The sequence below is a fragment of the Monodelphis domestica genome, chromosome 8, assembly GCF_027887165.1.
Source record: "Monodelphis domestica isolate mMonDom1 chromosome 8, mMonDom1.pri, whole genome shotgun sequence".
NCBI classification, from domain to species: Eukaryota; Metazoa; Chordata; class Mammalia; order Didelphimorphia; family Didelphidae; genus Monodelphis; species Monodelphis domestica.
The window spans coordinates 135,450,309-135,473,882 of record NC_077234.1 but is presented as its reverse complement, the minus strand read 5'-3'; the positions used below and the strand labels follow the sequence as shown (position 1 = coordinate 135,473,882).

Here is a 23,574-nt window from a genome sequence, read left to right as displayed (position 1 = left end):
AAATGGGCAATTTAGAAAAGTAACATGCTACTGGAGAGAATGTGTTAGTCTTCAACTGAAACATACAAAATTCCTTCATATTCAACATAAGATTACCAATTAAAAACAAAGATTGTAGTAATTATCAATAATATTCTTTAAGGAGAGGCAGAGTCAAGATGGCAGCATAGAGGAAGCAAAAGTTCAGACCTCTGAAAACCTTTCCTCACCGACTAAAAACCAAATGCTCCTAGAGGACAGAAAACCAAATCTAACAACAGAACAGAGCTAAGGAACCAACTTGCTGGACTCAAGTTAAAAGGTACTCACCCAAAATGCCTGAATTCAAGAACATTTGAGTTTAAGGGGAAGGAAGAAGGAAGGTCAATGGACCCCTCCCCCACCCACAGTACTGAGCCTCCAGCAGTGGCCAGAATCTCTGGTCAGCCAAGGGCACTAGTCTGGAGGGAGTACCTTGAGGGAAAAGCTGTGCCAGGTTCAGGGCTCCAAACACGGGTGGCTGGGAGGCAGCTCAAAGAGAACAGAGGATGCAGCCTAGTCACAGTAGCAGAGACACTCCATACTGCACCCCCCCCTTCCCAAGGTTTTGGCCTCGGGGCACATCCAGCTCTGCAAGTTCAACTAGGCTGGGCTTAATCTCATCAATCCTTCAGAGGGCAGGGAAGCTCAAGCTCCAACACCCCTCCCCCACAGACTGCTCTGAGTGCCTTGCTAAACTCCAAGGGTGAAGGCTGACAGAAAAACCCAAATCCACAGATCCACCACACAATGAAAGGAGCAAGAGTGCAGGCAAATACAGGGGGAAAAAAAGGGGTAAATATAAGCAAACAGAAAAAGAAAAAAGAAATTACAATTGACAGCTTCTATCCAGGCAATGAACAAAGAGCAAATGTAACAGAGGAGGAACAAGGAACACAAAGCAAAATCACAGAAACTCCAGCTAATTGGACTCAGGCTTTGTAAGAACTCAAAAATACAATTCAAAACACAATTAAGAGAGGTTGAAGACAACTGGGGAAAGAATTTAAAAGCAAGATGAGTCATCTGGAAATAGAGGCACTTGAACTAAAATGAGAAAATAGTGTCTTAAAAGCCAAAATTAATCAGCTTGAAAATGAGATAAAGGAGATAAAGGACGCGACAAAGAAACTGGAACATGAGGCAAAGGAGATGAAAAATGACCTCCAAAGAAAATCAGACCAGAAGGAGAAGGATGAACAAAAAGCCAGGGATGAAATCGAGTCTTTAAAAACCAGAAGCAAGAGACTTCACAAGGCAGCAGGAAACTATAAAACAAAATCAAAACAATGAAAAATTTGAAGAAAATACGAAACATCTCATTCACAAGAGAGAATATTTAGAAAATCATTCCAGGAGAGACAACTTAAGAATCATTGGTTGTTCAGCCCAGTCTGGAGTGGCATGCTCTTCTTGGTTCAGCCCAAAGACACAGGCTTCTAAAGGTTAGAATTGTTCTTGTTTGCTTTCTGTCTATTGCTAAGATTCTGAATTAGAACAACAAGAGTAGACAGAAGTGGGACAAAACCTCCGCCAGCCTCTAGGGCCTGGCCCTATACTCTGAAGCTAAGGTAAAACTCCAATTCCAACTGGATTATAAAACTTTATATTATTTAAATTCTCAGTCAGATAAGTGGACTATCTTTTCTGGTCATAGAGGGAGCTGAACTTCTTTACAGTCATCAAGGCAATAAAAAACTTTATCGGACCCCTGCTGTTTCCTCTCAGCAGGGGGCATCTCCGTCCCCTGCTTCACCAAACAGTGTTCCCTCTCTCCCCTTAACTCCTCCATACCCCACAGAAACCTCCCATTTATCCCCATTTTTCCCAATCCTATTTCCTTTCCCAATAAATATTACATGGCCTACTGGAAGACGATGACAAAAGAAAAAGGCTGGACATCATCCTACAAGAAATTATCCAAGAAAACTGCCCCGATATTCTAGAACAAGAGGGAAAAGTAGAGACTGAAAGAATCCACAGATCACCTCCTGTACTTAATGCCCAACTGAAAACAACCAGGAATGTTATAGCCAAATTCAAGAACTGCCAGACCAAGGAAAATAATATTACAAGCTGCTAAGAAGAAGTCATTCAGATATCATGGAACTACTGTTAGAATAACATAGGATCTGGCTGCATTTACACTGAAGGACCAAAATGCATGGAATATGATATTCCAAAAAGCAAGGGAACTAGGTCTACAATCAAGAATCAACTACCCAGCAAAATTGACTATATTCTTACAGGTGGAAGTGTGGTGATTTAATAAAATAGAAGAATTCCAAGTAATAGTAAAGAAAAGACCAGACCTGAAAAGGCCATTTGATGCCCAAACGCAGACCTCAAGAGAATCATCAGAAGGTAATTAAGAAAGGGGGAAAAAACAAAAAACAAATAAACTTTTCTTAAAGGACCAAATAAGTTAAAATGATACATAGTCCTACAAGAAAGAGGCTATTGGTAACTCTTAAAAAATGTTATTATCTGGACAAAAAGACTTGTACAAAAATATTCATAGCTGCGCTCTTTGTGGTGGCCAAAAATTGGAAAATGAGGGGATGCCCATCAATTGGGGAATGGCTGAACAAATTGTGGTATATGTTGGTGATGGAATACTATTGTGCTCAAAGGAATAATAAAGTGGAGGATTTCCATGTGAACTGGAACAACCTCCAGGAAGTGATGCAGAGCGAGAGGAGCAGAACCAGGAGAACATTGTACACAGAGACAAACACACTGTGGTATCATCGAACATAATGGGCTTCTCCATTAGTGGTGGTGTAATGTCCCTGCACAATCTGCAGGGATCAAGGAGAAAAAAAACACTATCCAAAAGCAGAGGACAAACTGAGGGAGTAGAAACACCAAGGAAAAGCAACTGCCTGACTACAATGGCTGAGGGGACATGACAGAGGAAAGACTCTGAGCGAACACTCTGATGCAAATACTAACAACATGGCAATGGGTTCAAGTCAAGAACACATATGATACCAGTGGAATCACACGTCGGCCACGGGGGGGTGGGAGGGAGGAAAAGAAAATGATCTTTGTCTTTAATGAAAAATGCATGGAAATGATCAAATAAAATACTATAAAATTAAAAAAAAATGTCATTATCACCTGGGTAGTTAGAAGAATTGTATAGGAGGGAATAGTGACAAACTATATAGGATGAAATGCCAAAACATAAATATGCATATAGATATATGTATGCAAAATATATGTGCACATATGTATACAACGAGAGAGGTTAATATTAAGAGACATGTGAAAAGAAACAAAATGAGGTAAATTTACATGTCACAAAGAAGTGTATAGTGGTAGTGGAGGAGAACATCAATATACTGGAAGAGTAAAGAGGTCGGAGATAGGAAATACTCAATTCTTATGTGCATTGAAATTGTCAAAGGGGGGAGAACAATCAAATACATTGGGGCAGAGAATTGATTTGTGCCCTATTGGGAAGTAGAAGGGTAACAAACAGACTGGTGGGAAGGGAAGCATTACAAGGGAGGGAGAGGATGGGGGAGTAGTTTAAAAAGACTGTAAAGAATTTAAGAGGGGAATAAGAAGAGGGGGTAGAAAGGGAAGTAAAATAAGGGTGGGAATTAGGGGGACTGATTAAAAACAAAACACTAGAATAGAAGCAAATAGTGAAACAAGAAAGGGCAGGACTAAAGAGTGAAAATCAAAATGCTGGGAAATACACAGCTGTTAACGATAACTCTGAATGTGAATGGAATGAACTCACCCATAAAACATAAGCAAATAGCAGAGTGGATTAGAAACCAAAACCCTACCATATGCTGTCCACAAGAAACACACATGAGGAATAACTGAGAAACTCTCACTTGACTAGAGAGATACTAAGGGAAACTTCAAGGTGCCTAGTTGTAATGGAGATAGATATATTTCTGAGAGATAGAGAGATACTATTAGAGGGGATACTCTGGGGTTGCCTATTGATCACTACTGATGGCTAACAGATCAAGATATTTCCTACCATCCACCCTTCACCTCCCAGTTTTCCACCCACACCCTCCTGCCTCTCATCTCCTCCCCCATGTTAATCAACCACCCTTCTAAGTAATTCAAAGGTGAACTGTGAGATTTAGGGGAGATATTTTTTCCCTCTGTCTCAGGTAAGGAAGTTTATTGAGGAAAACAGGACAAGAATGGAGATTGAGGTGAGAGGGATAAGTTGTCCCTAGTCTATAAGGAGGGTTAGGAGATTTTAGGAAATGTCAGTCCTGTCACAGCTGTGACACAAAAATCTATCATGAAGATGGGAGGACAACTCTTTAATCTTCTTTCTTCTTCCTTCAAACTCAAATCTCAAATATACAATCAGGTCTTCACACTCTAAACCACCAACAAAAGTTAATTTCTTTTCAACCTAGCTCCAGACCGCCCCCCACCCCCAGGGTCCTTCAGTCTAGGACAGAAACTAACAGGGTGTCCAGTTCAGAGCTTCTTCCCCCTTCAGCCTGGCTTGACTCTCCAACTAACTTTTCTGGGAACATTCTATTTGGAATTTACACCTTGATTGACAGATGATGTCCCCAGATTTCTGTCTTGCATGCATGAAGTTCTCTCTTCCTTCATGTCTCTTCCATATTCCCCCCTTTTTTTCTTTAAAAAAAATGTATCTTGCATCTTTCAATGATACTTACCTTATATATAACAATATCTATTCTTAACTCTGTACTGTCTTAAATATTCTTTACTTTCCCAAAAATAACAAAATCCTAACTAAATTTAGCTATTCTGTCTACAAGCATCTAGGTAGTGGGTATAAGAGTGGGTATAGGAAAATGGTTTAGGTAAGGGATTTACATGAACATAGTTTTTACACAACAAATCATGTAATAACTTTCAAATTATTCCAACAATTTCACTAACATTCAGAATAAGCAATTGTCCTATTTCCTAATATCTATAAATTTAACCAAGAAAATTCCTACCTCTAACAAATACTAACTTACAATAACAATGCAATCTAACTTCTATACTTACGAACTTCTATCTCTCTCTCTACTTCCTTAAGACTTGAACAAATTCACTAGGCTGTCACTATTGTTAGTACTTAGAATATTAATAAACTATTCCAATAAAGTTAGCTTGTTAGTCAATTAGTTTTTACATGTGTACATAATTCTAGATTTCTGTGCAAACTCATGCAGATAAGAAATGTTAGTAGTCTGTTTGAATTTTCTACAGAAATTTGTATCAGTGTGTCTTCTTGTTATGTAACTATGCATGTTGTATACTTACCCATTCCATGAGATATCTTCCTAACATGTATTCTATGTAGAACGTGCATGCATATATGTGATGTTAACATATATGATGCATTCTTACATATATTCATGATCAAAAGTTCCAAAATTCCAAAGTTCCAAAGACCTTCCATGTCCATTTATGATGCTTGTAGAAACTCTTTCTTCCTCTCTGGTCCGTCGTCTGATCAGCATGCCACTCTTCTGTCTTCTTTCACTTTTGATTGAAGACTTGTGTTCGTCAACTCAGGATCCACTAGAATAATCAGGAACCAGGAATACACGGGAACAAACATGTATGCATGTAAGGCTTGATGTATGCATGCATGTAAAGTGAAATTTACGTGTGCATGGAAGTAAGTTGAAATCTTCATGAATGTTTATCAAAATTTATCAATCTTCATGTGCGAAAGTAAGGATTACATGTGTTTTCTTTATGCATAGGGATAATATTTGCATATGTACATCTTCATGCATATAAGTAATCTGTACATGTGTTCTTCATGGGTGGGTATGAGCATTATGCATAGGTTCTCAAGATTTTGTTAAGAATAGTGATTTGAAGTAGTTTCTAATCTTTTGCTGTGACTTTTTATAAGGAGATTTATTATATGGTTACAGTAATCATTTCTTGTATGGTTACTATACTTATTTCTTGGAGACAGAATTTAAAGAATTATGTATTCACTTGAAATAACATTGTTTCTTTCTGTTCAATTATTGTGTGGCTGGCAGAGACTTCATATAAAAATATATAGAGGCTATTACATGGCTGCTAAACTTTTAAATGCATGTTTTCCTTTTGTCTGTATTACTGACTGTATTTGCTTCAGGGGTGCTATCCTTTTATCATTTCAACATGTGCAATGCTCTCTTGTCTGTATTCTGGTGGAAAGTACTCTCATGTGTTTTCCTTTGTTTTCACAGGCTTTCATCCACAAGACTGTTTTTGATTTCTTCTTGGCCTATTCATGTTGCTTTTCATGACTAGGACTGGTTTTTTATGTCATTTGTATTTATCTTCACTGATGACATGATCATAATGTTGTGTCTAGTGGGGTATCTGAAGCTATAAAGTAATATCTTCATGGTATACCCTTTCTCTCTTCCTTCCCCCAGTAGAGACTGTTTTAGGATGAAGATTGAGAGATATGAATAACCTTTCCTCTTAGTTCTCAACTATAATTGGATGTTAAAGCCTTCTTAACAAATTCATCCAATGTGAATCTATGCTTCCCCAACATTCTAGATGTTTGTGTCTGTCCTAGTTATGAAGTTGGAGTTTTATGCTACAAGGTTAGGAGTGTTCTTGTTGTTGAATTACTTGTTCTTCTTTTGCTAGAATAACATATTTTTCATGCTACCTAAGACTAGTCTTCATTCTCATAAGGTTTTTTAGTAGTATGATGGTCCTATGGAACTACAACTAATTTTGGTTTCACTGTTCCAGCATAAATGGTACTTGTCATGTTTTTGAAGTTAGAGAATAGAAGTGAAATCGTGTATCTATCTCTCCTCCTCCAGTTCTTAATATGTTTCTTGATATTCTCCTTCCCCTTCAAAATCTGTATCTGTATAAGCCATGTAATTCAATTTCTCTATAAAATCATTTTATCAACCCCTAATCTTGCATAAATTTCTTCTAATGGTATGCAACTTGTTCTGTGCCCAAAGAATAACTCCTCATCATAGTCTTGGTAAGATTTTGTTTGCACTGGTTCCAGGTACTCAATCTTCTCACTAGTGTCCCACACATCCCCTTCTTCGTCTACCTCGTCATAAAGCTTATAAAATTGGTAAGGCATCTGTTCTAAATCATCTTCATCCACTATTATTACACCTTCTGATGTTCCTTCAGATTCAGTATCTGAATCTAATTCACTAAATCCACTCACTATGTTCTTTGGATTTTGCTCAGTGTCATGTAAACTTTTGTTAGATGTTGGTAGCTCTGGCTTTGCATGCTGAGCTACGCCAATGTAACCAACTTCTGTGTTTCTCAAATCAGCTCCTGTTTGTTTATCACTACTAAGCTTTAGAATTACATTTTGAATTGGTAAACTTGATGGTATGGGGTTAGCTTCTTCTTACAGATCGTCTATACTGTTAAAAATCATAGATCATAACAGAAAGGAAGATCAGTGGAATAGACTGGGGGAAAACGACCTCAGCAAGACAGTATACGATAAACCCAAAGATCCCAGCTTTTGGGACAAAAATCCACTATTCGATAAAAACTGCTGGGAAAATTGGAAGACAGTGTGGGAGAGACTAGGAATAGATCAACACCTCACACCCTACACCAAGATAAATTCAAAATGGGTGAGTGACTTAAACATAAAGAAGGAAACCATAAGTAAATTGGGTAAACACAGAATAGTATACATGTCAGACCTTTGGGAGGGGAAAGGCTTTAAAACCAAGCAAGATATAGAAAGAATCACAAAATGTAAAATAAATAATTTTGACTACATCAAACTAAAAAGCTTTTGTACAAACAAAACCAATATAACTAAAATCAGAAGGGAAACAACAAATTGGGAAAAAATCTTCATAGAAACCTCTGACAAAGGTTTAATTACTCATATTTATAATGAGCTAAATCAATTGTACAAAAAATCAAGCCATTCTCCAATTGATAAATGGGCAAGGGAAATGGATAGGCAGTTCTCAGATAAAGAAATCAAAACTATTAACAAGCACATGAAGAAGTGCTCTACATCTCTTATAATCAGAGAGATGCAAATCAAAACAACTCTGAGGTATCACCTCACACCTAGCAGATTGGCTAACATAACAGCAAAGGAAAGTAATGAATGCTGGAGGGGATGTGGCAAAGTAGGGACATTAATTCATTGCTGGTGGAGTTGTGAACTGATCCAACCATTCTGGAGGGCAATTTGGAACTATGCCCAAAGGGCGACAAAAGAATATCTACCCTTTGACCCAGCCATAGCACTGCTGGGTCTGTACCCCAAAGAGATAATGGACACAAAGACTTGTACAAAAATATTCATAGCTGCGCTCTTTGTGGTGGCCCAAAACTGGAAAACGAGGGGATGCCCATCAATTGGGGAATGGCTGAACAAATTGTGGTATATGTTGGTGATGGAATACTATTGTGCTCAAAGGAATAATAAAGTGGAGAAGTTCCATGGAGACTGGAACAACCTCCAGGAAGTGATGCAGAGCGAGAGGAGCAGAACCAGGAGAACATTGTACACAGAGACTAATACACTGTGGTATAATCGAACGTAATGGACTTCTCCATTAGGGGCGGTGTAATGTCCCTGAACAACTTTCAGGGATCCAGGAGAAAAAAAAACACCATTCATAAGCAAAGGATAAACTATGGGAGTGGAAACACCGAGAAAAAGCAACTGCCTGAATACAGAGGTTGAGGGGACATGACAGAGGACAGACTTTAAATGAACACTCTAATGCAAATACTATCAACAAAGCAATGGGTTCAAATCAAGAAAACATCTAATGCCCAGTGGACTTACGCGTCGGCTATGGGGGGTGGGGGGGGAGGAAAAGAAAATGATCTATGTCTTTAACGAATAATGCTTGGAAATGATCAAATAAAATATATTTAAAAAAAAAATCATAGATCATACTCTATCACTAGTCTGAGGTTTATGTTTATCTTCATTTTCATTTGACTGTGTAGAGATAGGAATCTTTCCCGCTATTTTATTATTTTCTTCTGGAAATAAGTTTGGTACATCTACATTTCCCCCTGTATCATCAGTAGGATGTGCACCTTCAGTCTGTTCCACAGTATAACATATATCTGTTTCTGGCTTTGTAGCGAAGGTGTTCATAAACACTAAATCAGTGTCCATGTCTTTGCTACTCTCTGCCAGTTGTATGTGTGTCTCAGCTAATTCTTCTTGATTTGATTCATTAATTAAGTCTTCATTGGAGGTTGTACTCTCTACTACAGTGGAACATGAATCTAAATCATAGCTGTTGCTTTGGCCAGATACCCCTCTGCCACATAGAACATTGGCACCAAATGAATCCTCGGTTGTTCTGCCATTCCATCCCCATATTCAAATTTAACTGTTATTACTCCATTACTTTGAATAGGATTATTGTGTTCAAAAGTAGTTTCAGCTTCATATTCAGTTAATTTTGTCTCATCTGCATCACTAATTGCTGGATGGAAGGCATTAGCTTCTGGATCCAAATTAGATGTATTTTCTTACCCTATGCCATGTAGCTTTTAGAAAAATTAACTAAGTTTAGTGGAAGGTCATCTGTGAATGTTTTTAAAGCATTGTCATCTATAGCAACAGTAACCTTTAGGGAACTGAAATTATGTGTCTTCGTATCTGTCACTAACTCCTTCTTGAGTTCTTGTGATTCTTTCTCTTTTGCACAATCCAATCTTATTGCCAAATCTACACTGGAAAAAGTTCTCTAAAAATGATTTCATTTCATTGCCACTTTTCCTGTTTAGTTAAGATGCAGCTTTTCTGTAAGTCTCTTATCTCATTTGCAATTTGTGAAGTAATTTCTTTTATTTCTGCATCAATTTCTTTAATCTGTCTCTGCCTTTTTCTTACTTTATTGCATGTACTTTTACTCACAGATTCACTTTCTTGCACTGAATTTTCGCCATTTCCCAACTTTTTTCTACTATTTTTAACAGCAGCCTCATTCTCACTATTTCTTCTATTTCCATTTGTCACACTATATGACTTATGGGCTGGACTTCATAACTCTTTCCTAACCATATCCAAGTACTTAGGTTTTGCTCCAGAGTTAATGGCATGTTGCATGTCATACAAATTGTTAACTTACTTTGAAGATTTTAACATGCAGTGAGAGCAGCAAGAGGACTTTTTGTACCAAGTTTGTGAATTTTGTGTGTTCTTGTTATTAATCTCATGTTTCTTCTTTAAAAAACAAATTTTAATCAAGTGACCTTTTTTGTGGCAAAAGAAACATTCCCTAGTCTCTCTCTGAACTGGTTTTTCCTTGTAACTTGGTTTCTTGTAACTAGATGTGTAAGTCTTAACCATGTTTAGCCTCTTGATTTCTTCAATCTCCTTTTGTTTAAGATTATTCTTTGTCATTTCCAATTTTTCTTTTAGGTCTTGGACTTGTTTACTTGGTTCTGACTCATTCTCATGCAAGTAACTTGCTGTCTCACGCAATTCTATCAGGCCAACTGAGTCATACTTAGGGAAATAGTGTTTCAAAAAAAATTTTTTTAATTAGGTGTGCAACCCCTTAGAAATTGCCTATGGACGTGGCTAACAGATTCTTCACTATCAGCTTCTATTCTCAAAATGGAATCTGCCATCTCTGACAGTCTATGTATGTGGCAGGATGTTCCCCATTATTCTTCAAGATCTTATCAAACCTCACCCATGCTTTGGTTTTGAACAGCATTGTTTTATAACCTAAAGCAAGTCCTCCCTGAATTTTCTTAGGTAGGACATACTAGTAGGGTTAGCAAAGTCCATATGAACCCTTTGCTCCACAGTACGCCAGCTAGTTAAATTGCTATCAGATCTTGTCTTTTCTAAGAATTGCCTTTGTTGGTGGGGACTGAACAGTTCTGCTAGTAGGAACTCTACATCTTCAAAATCAGGATCAAAGATCCTGAAAGCACGTTTCAGCTCCTTCTGGGATTTGAAAGGATTTTCTACAAATTTCGGGAAACGGCTTTTTATAGATTCGAGTTCCTTTGGGGTGAATTGCCTATGGACCTTAGACTGCAATATGCCTGCAGTTGATGATAAATTAGTGACTTCTTTTAAAGGACAGATTTTCTCAGGTTCAGTCAGGCTTGTAACTCATTGTCACCTTCATTTTCCTTAGATACCCCATCTGTTTGTCCATTGTCCTTGCCCACAACCTGATCTAGCCTTTTCTCCTTAATCTATTGCTCAAACACAGTCTTAATCATGCTTTACAGATTGTTATCAATAGCCAGTATCTTTTCTGCCTTAAGGGGAATCACAAATCTAAAGATCTTCTTTAAGAGTCTGCAAGACAGTCATTCAGAGCACATACACTTGAGCCAGGACCTGCCAGAGGAATGGAATGGCAACTTCAAAACAGACCATGTTATGTGGCCTATATAATCAATAGATTCCATGAACATATGGCTCATTCTAAGCAATGATAGCCACAATCACAGTTCCACAAATAATGTCCTTGAACATCTTCCCTCTTTCCTACTCTGCCTTTCAAAGTATTGTGGGGTTCAGTCAGTCTTTGAGGTGCCAATTGTATGAGAAATATAATCTAAGAGATATTTCTGGTAGCAATAAATGAGATACTCTGGCAGAGACTAGAGAGATACTAGGGGAAACCTCAGGGTGCCTAATTGGAATGGAGATAGAGATATTTTTGAGAGATATACTACTAGAGGGGATACTCTGGGGTTGCCTATTGATCACTACTGATGGCTAACAGATCAAGATATTTTCTACCATCCACCCTTCACCTCCCAGTTTTCCACCCACGCCCTCCTGCCTCCTGCCTCTCTTCCCCTCCCCCCTGTTAGTCAGCCACCCTTCTAAGTAATTCAAAGGTGAATTGTGAGGTTTAGGGAAGATACTTTTTTCCCTCCTTCTCAGGAAATTGAGGTGAGAGGGATAAGGTTGTCCCTAGTCTATAAGGAGGGTTAGGAGATTTTAGGAAATATCAGTCCTATCACAGCTGTGACACAAAAATCTGTCATGAAGATGGGAGAACAACTCTTTAATCTTCTTCCTTCTTCCTTCAAACTCAAATCTCAAATATACAATCAGTTCTTCATACTCTAAGCCACTAAAAAAATTTAATTTCTTTTCAGCCTAGCTCCAGAATCCCCCCACCCAAGGGTCCTACAGCCTAGGACAGAAGCTAACAGGGGTCGAGATCAAGAGCTTCTTCCCCCTTCAGCCTGGCTTGACTCTCCAACTGACTTTTCTGTTAACATTCTATTTGGAATGTTCACCTTGATTGACAGATGATGCCCTCAGCTTTCTGTCTTGCATGCATGAAGTTCTCTCTACACATAGGGTAAAAGTAAGAGGATGGAGCCAAATTATTGGGCATCAATTGATAAAAAGAAGGCAAGAGTTGCAATCATGATATCTGACAAAGCCAAACTAAAAATAGATCTAGTCAAAAGAGATAGAAAAGATAATCAAATCCGGTTAAAGGGCAGTATAGACAATGAGGAAATATCAGTACTCAACATGTATGTACCAAATTGCATAAGCATTCAGATTTCTAAAGGAGAAACTAGTAGAGCTCAAGGATGAAATATATAGAAAAACTATACTAGTGGGAGACCTGAACCTTCCTCTATCAGAACTAGATAAATCAAACCAAAAAAATAAATAAAAAAGAGGTAAAAGAAGTGAATGAAATCTTAGAAAAATTTAGAGTTAATAGATATGTGGAGAAAAATAAATGGGAACAAAAAGAAATATACCTATCTTTTCAGCAGTGCATGGTACATTTATAAAGATTGACTATGTACTAGGGCATAAAAACATTGCAAAAAAGTACAAAGGGCAGAAATAATAAATACAACCTTCTAAGACCACAATGCAATGAAAATAATAATTAGTAAGGGTACATGGAGAGATAAATCAAAAATTGATTGGAAATTAAACAATATAATTCTCTAAAATCAATTAGTTAAAAAACAAATCAAAGAAAGAATTAATAATTTCATTGAAGAAAATGACAATGATGAGACATCTTTTCAAAATCTATGGGTTGCAGGCAAAGCACTACTCAGGGGGAAATTTATATACTTGAGTTCATATATTAACAAATTAAGGAGGGCAGAAATCAATGAATTGGGCATGCAAATTTAAAAAACTAGAAAGTGAACAAATTAAAAATCTTCAGATGAAGAGTAAATCAGAGATCCTAAAAATCAAAGGAGAAATTAATAAAATTGAAAATAAAAAAGCTATTGATTTAATAAATAAGATTAAAAGCTGGTACTTTGAAAAAAAGGAATAAAATAGACAAAGTACTAGTCAATCTAATTAAAAAAAGGAAAGAAAACCAAATTGACAGTATCCAAGATGAAAAGGGAGACCTCATCTCTAATGAAGAGGAAATTAAGGCAAACATTAAAAATTATTATGCCCAATTATATGTCAATAAATATGGCATATTTACAAAAATATAAATTGCCATGACTCACAGAGGGAAAAAGAAAATGCCTAAATGACCCAATAAAGAAAAAGAAATTGAACAAGCCATCAAAGAATTTCCTAAGAAAAAATCCCCAGGACCAGATGGATTCACAAATGAATTCTATCAAATATTCAAAGAACAACTAATCCCAATATTATACAATTTATTTGACAGAATAAGCAAGAGTTCTAGCAAATTCTTTTTATGACACAAATATGGTACTGATTCCAAAGCCAGGCAGGTCAAAAACAGAGAAAGAAAGAAAACTACAGACCAATCTCCTTACTGAACAAAGATGCAAAAATCTTAAATAGGATACTAAAAAAAGACTCCAGCAAATGATCACAAAGGTTATTCATTATGAGCAGGTAGGATTTATACCAGGAATGCAAGGATGGTTCAATAGTAGGAAAACCATCCACATAATGGACAATATTAATGAGCAAACTGACAAAAATCACGATTATCTCAATAGATACAGAAAAAGCCTTTGATAAAATACAACACCCATTCCTATTGAAAACACTAGAAAGCATAGGAATAAAAGGGCCTTCCCTAAAAATAATAAACAGTATATATCTAAAACTATCAGCAAACATTATCTGCAATGGGGATAAACTAGAAGACTTCCCAATAAGATCAGGAGTGAAATAAGGATGCCCATTATCACCTCTATTATTTAACATTGTACTAGAAACACTAGCAGTAGCAATTAGAGAAGGAAAAGAAATTGAAGGTATTAAAATAGGCAATGAGGAGACCAAGTTATCACTCTTTGCAGATGATATGATGGTCTCCTTAAAGAATTCTACAGAATCAACTAAAAAGCGAGTTGAAATAATGAACAACTTTAGCAAAGTTGCAGGATACAAAATAAACCCACATAAGTCATCAGCTTTTCTATATATTTCCAACACATCTCAGCAGCAAGAATTCCATTTAAATTCCATTTAAAATCACCTTAGACAATATAAAATATTTAGGAATCTTTCTGCTGAGACACACACAGGAACTATATGAACAGAACTACAAAACACTCTCCACACAATTAAAAATGACAATCCTACCCAAATTAATTTACTTATTTAGTGCCATACCCATTGAACTACCAAAAAACTATTTTACTGAATTTGGAAAAAAAAAACTATAACAAAGTTCATTTGGAAGAACAAAAAATCAAGGATATGTAATAATAATCTAAGAATAATGATAATAATAATAAATAATGAAAAAATGCAAAGGAATGTGGCCTTGCAGTCCCAGATCTCAAGCTATACGATAAAGCAGTGGTCATCAAAACAATATGGTACTGGCTAAGAGACAGAGAGGAGGATCAGTGGAATAAGTCTTGGGGTAAGTGACCTCAGCAAGACAGTCTATGATAAAGCCCAAAGATCCCAAATACCAAAATACACTATTTGATAAAAACTGCTAGAAAAATTGGAAGACAGTATGGGAGAGATTAGGCTTGGATTAACATATCACACCCTACACCAAGATAAACTCAGAATGGGTGAATGACTTGAATATAAAGAAGGAAACTATGAGTAAATTAGAGGAACACAGAATAATATACATGTCAGATCTTTGGGAAAGGAAAGACTTTAAAACCAAGCAAGAGTTAGGAAAAAAATCACAAAATATAAAATAAATAATTTTGATTACATCAAATTAAAAAGCTTTGATACAAACAAAACCATTGCAACCAAAATTAGAAGGGAAGCCACAAATTGGGAAACAATCTTCATAACAAAAACCTCTGACAAAGGTCTAATTACTCATATTTATAAAGAGTTAAATCAATTTTACAAAAAAAATCAAGCCATTCTCCAATTGATAAATGGGCAAGGGCCAAGAATAGGCAATTCTCAGTTAAAGAAATCAAAACTATTAATAAACACATAAAAATGTGTTCTAAATCTCTTATAATTAGAGAAATGCAAATCAAAACAACTCTGAGGTATCACCTCACACCTAGCAGATTGGCTAACATGACAGCTATGGAAAGTAATGAATGCTGGAGGGGATGTGGAAGAGTTGGGACATTAATGCACTGCTGGAGGAGTTGTAAATTGATCCAACCATTCTGGAGGGAAATTTGGAACTATACCCAAAGGGTGCTAAAAGACTGTCTGCCCTTTGATCCAGTCATAGCACTGCTAGGATTATACCCCCAAAGAGATACTAAGGAAAAAGACTTGAACAAGAATATTCATAGCTGCGCTGTTTGTGGTGGCAAAAAATTGGAAAATGGGGGAATGGCTGAACAAATTGTGGTATATGTTGGTGATGGAGTTCTACTGTGCTCAAAGGAATAACGAACTGGAGGAATTCCATGTGAACTGGAATGACCTCCAAGAATTGATTCAGAGCAAAAGGAGCAGATCCAGAGACTTATCCACTGTGGTACAATCGAATGTAATAGACTTCTCCATTAGTGACAATGCAGTGATCATGAACAACTTGGAGGGATCTATGAGAAAGAACACTATCCACACTCATAGGAAAACTGTGGCGGTAAAAACACCAAAGAAAAACAACTGCTTGATTACCTGGGTCAAGGGGTATATGGTTAGGGATGTAGACTTTAAATGAACATTGTAGTGCAAACATCAACAACATGGAAATAGGTTCTGATCAAGGACACATATAATAGGCAGTGAAATTGTGTGTCGGCTATGGGAAGGGTTGGGGAGGGGAGGGAGGGAAAGAACATGACTCTTGTAACCAAGGAATAATGTTCTAAATTCGATTAAATAAAATTAAAAAAAAAAAAGAAAACATACCTAGAGAGGTTTGTATTAGTAAATCCTTGTGACTTTATTAAAGTCTATATTTACCTAAATGTCTCTAGGCCTGTGTCCCTTTGTAGCTCTCCATGTGGATTCACTCTAATGTGAGCCCATCATCCTTTCAGTCAGTTCAGGTTGGCTTATTAATTTTAAAATATCATCGATGGAATGATCCAGCTCAAGGCATGGGTGATGCGATAGATTTTGGAGGTCTTTTCTATCTTATGACTTTGTCTTTATTTTCTAAAAAAATCCAGTAAAGAGATGATATTTTAAAGATCTGATCATCCTAGACTAATGTTAATAAAAACTTCAATAACATAAATAAAAAAATAATAATATCCTTTATGTTAGAAGTAAATAATTGATTGTTATATGTGCCTTTCTTTGTATAACCCTGAAATCATATAAAGAATTATAACATTTAAATATAAATTCATGTAATATAACAACTTAGAAATAGATTTATAATTAATTTGGCCAAAAATATATCTGAGCACATATATCTGAGAGTGTGTTTACATGCTATATATGAGCATATATTGTATTAGAAAGATAATCTCTGGAGATATAGTTCTAGTTGTAATATATGATACTCTGGCTTGACTAGAGTGATATTAGGGGAAATCTATGCCTAGTTGTAATGGAGATAGAGATACTTCTGAGATATAGAGAGATACTACTAGAGGGGATACTCTGCGGTTGTCTATTGATCACTACTGATGGCTAACAGATCAAGATATTTCCTACCATCCACCCTTCAACTCCCAGTTTTCCACCCACACCCTCCTGCCTCTCATCTCCTCCCCCCTGTTAATCAACCACCCTTCTAAGTAATTCAGAGGTGTACTTTGAGGTTTAGAGAAGAAAAACTCCTTTCTCTTCCTTTCTCAAGTAAGGGGGTTTATTGGGAAAAACAGGACAAGGATGGAAATTGAGGTGAGAGGCATAGGGTTGTCCCTAATCTATAAGGAGGGTTAGGAGGATTTTGAGAAATGTCAGTCCTGTCACAACTGTAACACAAAAAATCTGTCATGAAGATGGGAGGACAACTATGTACTCTTCTTTCTTCTTTCTTCAAACTCAAATCTCAAATATACAATCAGTTCTTGACACTCTAAGCCACCAAAAAAAGTTAATTTCTTCTCAGCCTAGCTTCAGAAGCCCCCGCCCCCGCCCCCCAAGGGTCCTTCAGCCTAGGACAGAAGCTAACAGGGGTCGAGATCAAGAGCTTCTTCCCCCTTCAGCCTGGCTTGACTCTCCAACTGACTTTTCTGGGAACATTCTATTTGGAATGTTCTTTCTTGATTGACAGCTGAGGTCCTTTACTTTGTTTTACATGCATGAAATTCTCTCTTCCTTCATGCCTCTTCCACAATATACAGATGTACATAATGAATTGGAAATAATCAAAAGTGGGAAGGCACTAGAATTAAGAGGGATTGGGAAAAGTTATCAATGGAATATGGAATTTTAAGTTTCTTGTTTTGTTTTGTTTTGTTTTAAACCATTAACTTCCATCTTAGAATCAAGTATTGGTATTCCAAGGTTACTGGATTCCAAAGCAGAAGAGCAGTAAGGGCTAGGCAATGGGTGTTAAGAGACTTGCCCAGGGTCACACAGCTAGGAAGTGTAAGAGGCCAGATATGAACCTCAGACCTCCTGTCTCTAGGACTGGTTCTCAATCAACTGAGCCACCCAGCTACTCCTGGAAGATGAAATTTTAGCTGGGACTTGAAGAAAATGCAGAGATGAAGTAGGAAAGAAATCCAAGCATAAGAGACATCCAATGAAAATGTCCAGATTTAGGAGACGGAATGTCTTGTTCAAGAAAAAGCAAGGTTAAGGACACTAGACCTCAGAGTTGGGGAGGTAGCAGAACAGAGCAATAAGGTAAATTATTAAAATCAGCACTCTAAAATCAGACCTAGAAACTATGAAACCTTAACTTTTTATTTAGCACTTGAAAATTAGGTAAATTTAAAGTTATAGTCATGAATATATGAATTTTAAATCGGAAAGATGAAATTTCTATGTCCAATGTTTTCACTATTCTAAGTCAAAAACTAAATTGGGAACTTCTATATACATAAGAAATCATAATAGGCAGAGAACTTTAATACTGTGAATAAAAGACTAGCCTTAGACTCAATAAGACCCAAGTTTAATTCCTCTCTCTGACAAATAATAGTTATTAACCTTTGAATCCCTCAAGTAATCTCATAATCTTTAACTTACAGAAAACTATCAATCTGCATTGACAAAATGGGATTTCCACCTCAAGATTTCCCTATACTTATGAAATTACTCAGCCCTCCCAGGAAATCCAGTTATTTCAACCATGTTAGCCCCACTTCTTTTTCAAATTTGAGGTAATTTGTTTCTCACCTCTATTCAACTCAAATATTTAGTAAGCATATACCCTTCAGTGTCTGAAGACATTTGGGGTGACAAAGTTAACATGAAAATAGTCATGTGTTATAAATGGGAAATGCCAATCAGGTATAACTGAGGACTTGAAAGATAGGAAATATTTATTATTGTCACTGTGTGAAGTAAAATAGAACTATGAAAATATCTAAGAATAGAATTTTGGAAATGTCCAGCTTCCAGTGAAGGAGTAACTGAGGTTAAGTAGTGAACTAATATTCAGATTTGTAATACTTATTCCCATTAATTTAACAACAGTAGGCAAGTTTTATTGTAAAGAAGAGGTGTCAAACTCAAAAAAACTTCCAAAGCAGCAGAATCTTGATTAAAATGTGACTGGGGCAGGGCAGCTGGGTAGCTCAGTGGATTGAGAGTCAGGCCTAGAGATGGGAGGTCGTAGGTTCAAATCTGGCCTCAGACAGTTCCCAGCTGAGTGACCCTGGACAAGTCACTTGACCCCCATTGCCTAGCCCTTACCACTCTTCTGCCTTGGAGCCAGGACACAGTATTGACTCCAAGACGTAAGGTAAGGGTTTATTAAAAAAAAATGTGACTGGGAAATGTTCAACAGAATAAATGAAAACACAATACAATATATGTAATGTTAATTTGATGTTTTCAAAGTGTGAAAGGACAGTAAGTGGTTAATTGTGGCAACTAAGTGAAACACACTGACTCCATGTTGTGATTCAATTCTGAAGCTACCTTAGTTTCCTTTCTAGTCAATTATAGGTCCAGTTCAACTTTTGTCTTGTGAGAAAAATTTATTCAATTGTGAGAATTGGGAAAAAAATCTGACTGCACTGTTTGAACTTATCTCTACATGACTAAGAAATTAGACCATTGAACCTGCTGTATAGAGACCCTTAACCAAAAACCTAAATTATGTTGACCAGAAACAGTCAGATCCAAAGACCGATATAAGGAGTGTTCTCATAATTGTACATCCCAAGCAACCTATATGTTTCATTTGAAACTGACCCCATCCTGACGAATCATATATTATTTCCATCTTCCTTTGATTGCTTTCAGATACTTGGGGAGGAATGAGATACCTCTTCCTGAATTCAGGGAATTACACCTTTTCACCCTCACTCTCCCAACTTGGAAAGTCCCTAATCCTTTATCCAATTAGAAATTAGATTATCTAATGATGTATTGTTTTCTTTTAATTTATTGGTGTTATTTGATTATTTGTTTTTAATTTATAAAAGCATGCCTTCCCCTGTATTTGGGGACCAGCCCTTAACTGAGGAAAGGGCTTGGTCCTGATTTGTTAGGTGATTGGCATGTACTTCTTAATAAATCCACATGCTCAGATCAGACCTCTCTTTCCTCAATCTTTTGCTTGTCAAAGTTTCTTTGAGGGTAGGGATTTTCTTGCTTTTTCTTATTTGTATCCTCAGCACTTACCACAGTACCTTGTATACAATAAAAAAAACAAGCCCTCTCATCTTATTTTAAAATCCCCAAATCCTACTTCATCACACTCAGAAATAAGCTCCTATTTCATCTTTCTGAATCTAGTTTCTACCTTCCCAGTCTTCCTACAGCTTCCTAAAGCACAGATCTGAAATTGCCAATCTTCTATCCAGAAAGCTTCATTGGCTCCTTATTGCCTCTAGGATAAAATAACAACTCATTTGGCTAACTTTTAAAGCCCTGCAGGATCTGGTTCAACCCTAACTTTCTAGATTTCACATCACTCTCCATCAAGCACTCTACTTTCTAACCAAACTGCCTTACTTGCTAATTTCTCCACATGTAACATTGTATCTTTTTGTATATCCTGCCCTTTACTTCTATTTTTTGGAAATCCTGGATCCTTTTAAGGTTTAGCTTAAGTGATTATCTCCTAAAAGAGATATGTCCCATACCCGAACAGTTGTTAGTCACCACTCCCTACCAGAAACTTATATATATATATATATATATATATTTTTTTTAAGTGTAGATCCATATATACACTTAAAATTACTGATCTTTATAAATGTTCTTTCCCCACAGTACAATATAAGTTCCATGAGGTTAAGGACCTTTTTATTTTGTTTCATAACTTCCCTATCATTGTCAAGGGTATCACCATCCTTCAGTCATCCAAGTCCACAAGGTATTTCTCTCATTCTCAACTCCTCCCTCTCACTGAACCCACATTTCCAATCTGTTGCCAAGTCCTCTGGTTTCTACCTTTGCAGCATCTTATATAGGTTCCCTTTTCTCTTCTGACACAGTCATTATCTGGTAGGGGTCCTAATCAGCTCATGCCTTCCTACCTTTATAGCCTTCTTATTACAAAACTCCACCAATATACTCTATGATCTAGTCTTCTTGCTTTTTCTCAACAAAACACTACATCTCCAAATTGTGGACATTTTTACTGGCTGCCTTTATTCCTGGAATATTCTTTTTATTGACTTCTTTCTCTTGTTAGGATTTGACTCTTCAATCTTATCTTCCAAAAGGATTTTTTTTTCTGGTTCTTTACCTCCAATTTACTCTGTATATATCTTACATGTACATAGTTGTTTCCATACTTCTCCCCAGTTAAAAATGTGAGGGCAAGGACAGCTCGTCTTTTCTGCATATTCTGAACTCTTAGCACATGCATGGCACACACAAAGCATTTAATAAATGCCTACTGCCTTGTCTTGACTTCTCTTTCTACTTAAAGTACCTAGAGCACAGAGAAAACACTTCAACAAATGCTTGTTGAAGCTAACTAACTGACATAAGCATTAAAGAAATTGTTGGAATAGAGTCTTTAAAGCTATATTTTGGTTAATGGAAACAAATTTTTTTTTGTTGTCAATAATGAGATGGATCTTATATTTTCTGCATCTTTCAGTCAATTCTAAAACTACAATAATGTGTTCTACTGTAGGATATAATTTCCAAAAGTGTTTCTGCTTCTTTCACATCTACATCAATGACATTTTTAGTATCTTTTGTAGTTATTCTTAAAGATTGTGCAGGGAGGGGACAATAAAGTAATACATCAACATTAATGGATATTTCCATAATTTTTCTTAGAAAGCACTTAAATATAGCCAAAATAAATAAAATATTTGCTCTTCTCTACCATGTTTTATTAAAAAAGTCTGCAATTGCTATTTAGATGTGATATCTCTATAAAGGTGGTTTAGAAATGAAAAATAACTTACTGAAAAATGCCAGCATGAAGATACCATCATTTCCCACTCTAAGCTGATCTGCATCACTGAAGTCATCTCTTGGAGGAAACTCTTCTTCCTGAATTTATAGGACATTTAAATTAAAATTTCCCATTAAAATCATAGAAAACAGATAGTCTTAAATGTAATGACAACAGTATAATCAAATATAGCCTGTTTTCATTAGTTGTTTATTTTGTTAAACAGCTATGAACTTAAAGATTTTACTAATGAAATTATAATTTCCACATTTCACTATTTAATGAATTAAATGATATAATTTTATGTTATTTATATTATAAAATTTTAATTTATTTCATTAATAAAATTATAAAGATTTAAAAAATAACTACAGTGTACTAGTTAAACAAAAGTTTACAGATGATAAAATTTAAAAATTTTTAAAACTAATGCAATATTTTAATAAATTATAGAGGTAACTATCCCTAATATTTAAAATTAGATTACAAAGAAGCATCAAGTATCATTTTTAATATCTGAAAAGCTCAGTAAAACTTTAAAGTTACATATCATGCCAATGGCAATTTATTTAGAGTTTTTAGTCATGATTTTTAAAACCATATATTCTCTTTATGTGTCTGTCTCTGTGTGTCTGTCTCTCTCTCTCTCTCTCTCAATATAAACTAAATAAATGGCAATGAAAAGGCATAGGCTTGTCAGAGCTCTCCCAAATTCCTTTCTAAAAAACTTGACACACTTCAAAATGAATTTCCACAAAAGAAAAAAAGTCAGCAGGAAAGTTTGTCACACTGAGATGAGAGTCAAGTACAGCCCAATGCAGGCTTGCCTAGGCAAGCCAGAAACTGTCCTAAGGGGCACTGAATCAATGACAGCATCTTCCAGAACTCTAAGTCCACAGATGGTAAGGGGATTGGTCAACTGGTCAAGAGATTACAGTGGTTCCTTTGTTGGCACTGAGTGTGGCATTACCCATGTGCGGATACAAGGCACAATCCAGGGTTACAGTCTCAGGGCAAGCACACAAGCACATTTAATCAAAATAAGGAGTGTAGACTCTGGTCACAGTGGGGAAAAATGTGTTTGTGGTTGCTCACAGACCGGAGTATAGGCCAAAAGAGAGTAAAAACACCTATCTTTAGACCATAAGGAGATCTAAGAAGATCTAGGAAGAACTAAAAACTTACAGACTTAGCTACATAAAAAAAGCTTAGGACAGTGCCCCCTCCACCCCAGGAGCAGAGCTCAATTTTAACTTTTTTTTTTTTAGTTAAAAGTCAAGAAACAGACTAGAAAATGAGCAAACAACAACAAAAAAGAACTTGACCCTATAAAGTTACCAAGTTGAAAGGGGAGATCAAAATACAAATTCAGAAGAAAATAACAAAGTCAAAAACTGCTATATCCAAAGATTCAAAAAGAAAATCATGAATTGGTACAGGTCAAATTAGAATTCCAAGAAGAACTCAAAATGGATTTCAAAAACCAAATAAGAGAGGCAGAGGAAAAAATTTGGGAAATGAAAATGATACAAGAAAATTGTTTAAAAAGAGTTACAAACTTGGAAACGGAAGTACAAAAAAAGAATGAAGAAAATAAAGTCTTATAGACAGAATAGTCAACTGTTAAAAGACATACAAAAATTCACTTACAAAAAGAACTTCTTAAAAAGCAGAAATAGGAAGGGAAAGGGGTAATAAAAGAAAAGGGGGCTGATATAAGGAAAGGTGGTTT

General features: G+C 36.2%; 1 protein-coding gene across 2 annotated transcripts in view; it reads right to left on the bottom strand.

The window, feature by feature from the left end:
• NDFIP2 (Nedd4 family interacting protein 2) overlaps positions 1-23,574 on the bottom strand; it is a 118,298-nt gene that overhangs the window by 24,417 nt on the left and 70,307 nt on the right. For both annotated transcript variants that reach the window (XM_007501494.3, XM_007501495.3), the window contains one exon: positions 21,853-21,940. In XM_007501494.3, the coding sequence (XP_007501556.1) occupies positions 21,853-21,940 (88 nt within the window). The remainder of the gene's footprint in view (positions 1-21,852; positions 21,941-23,574) is intronic.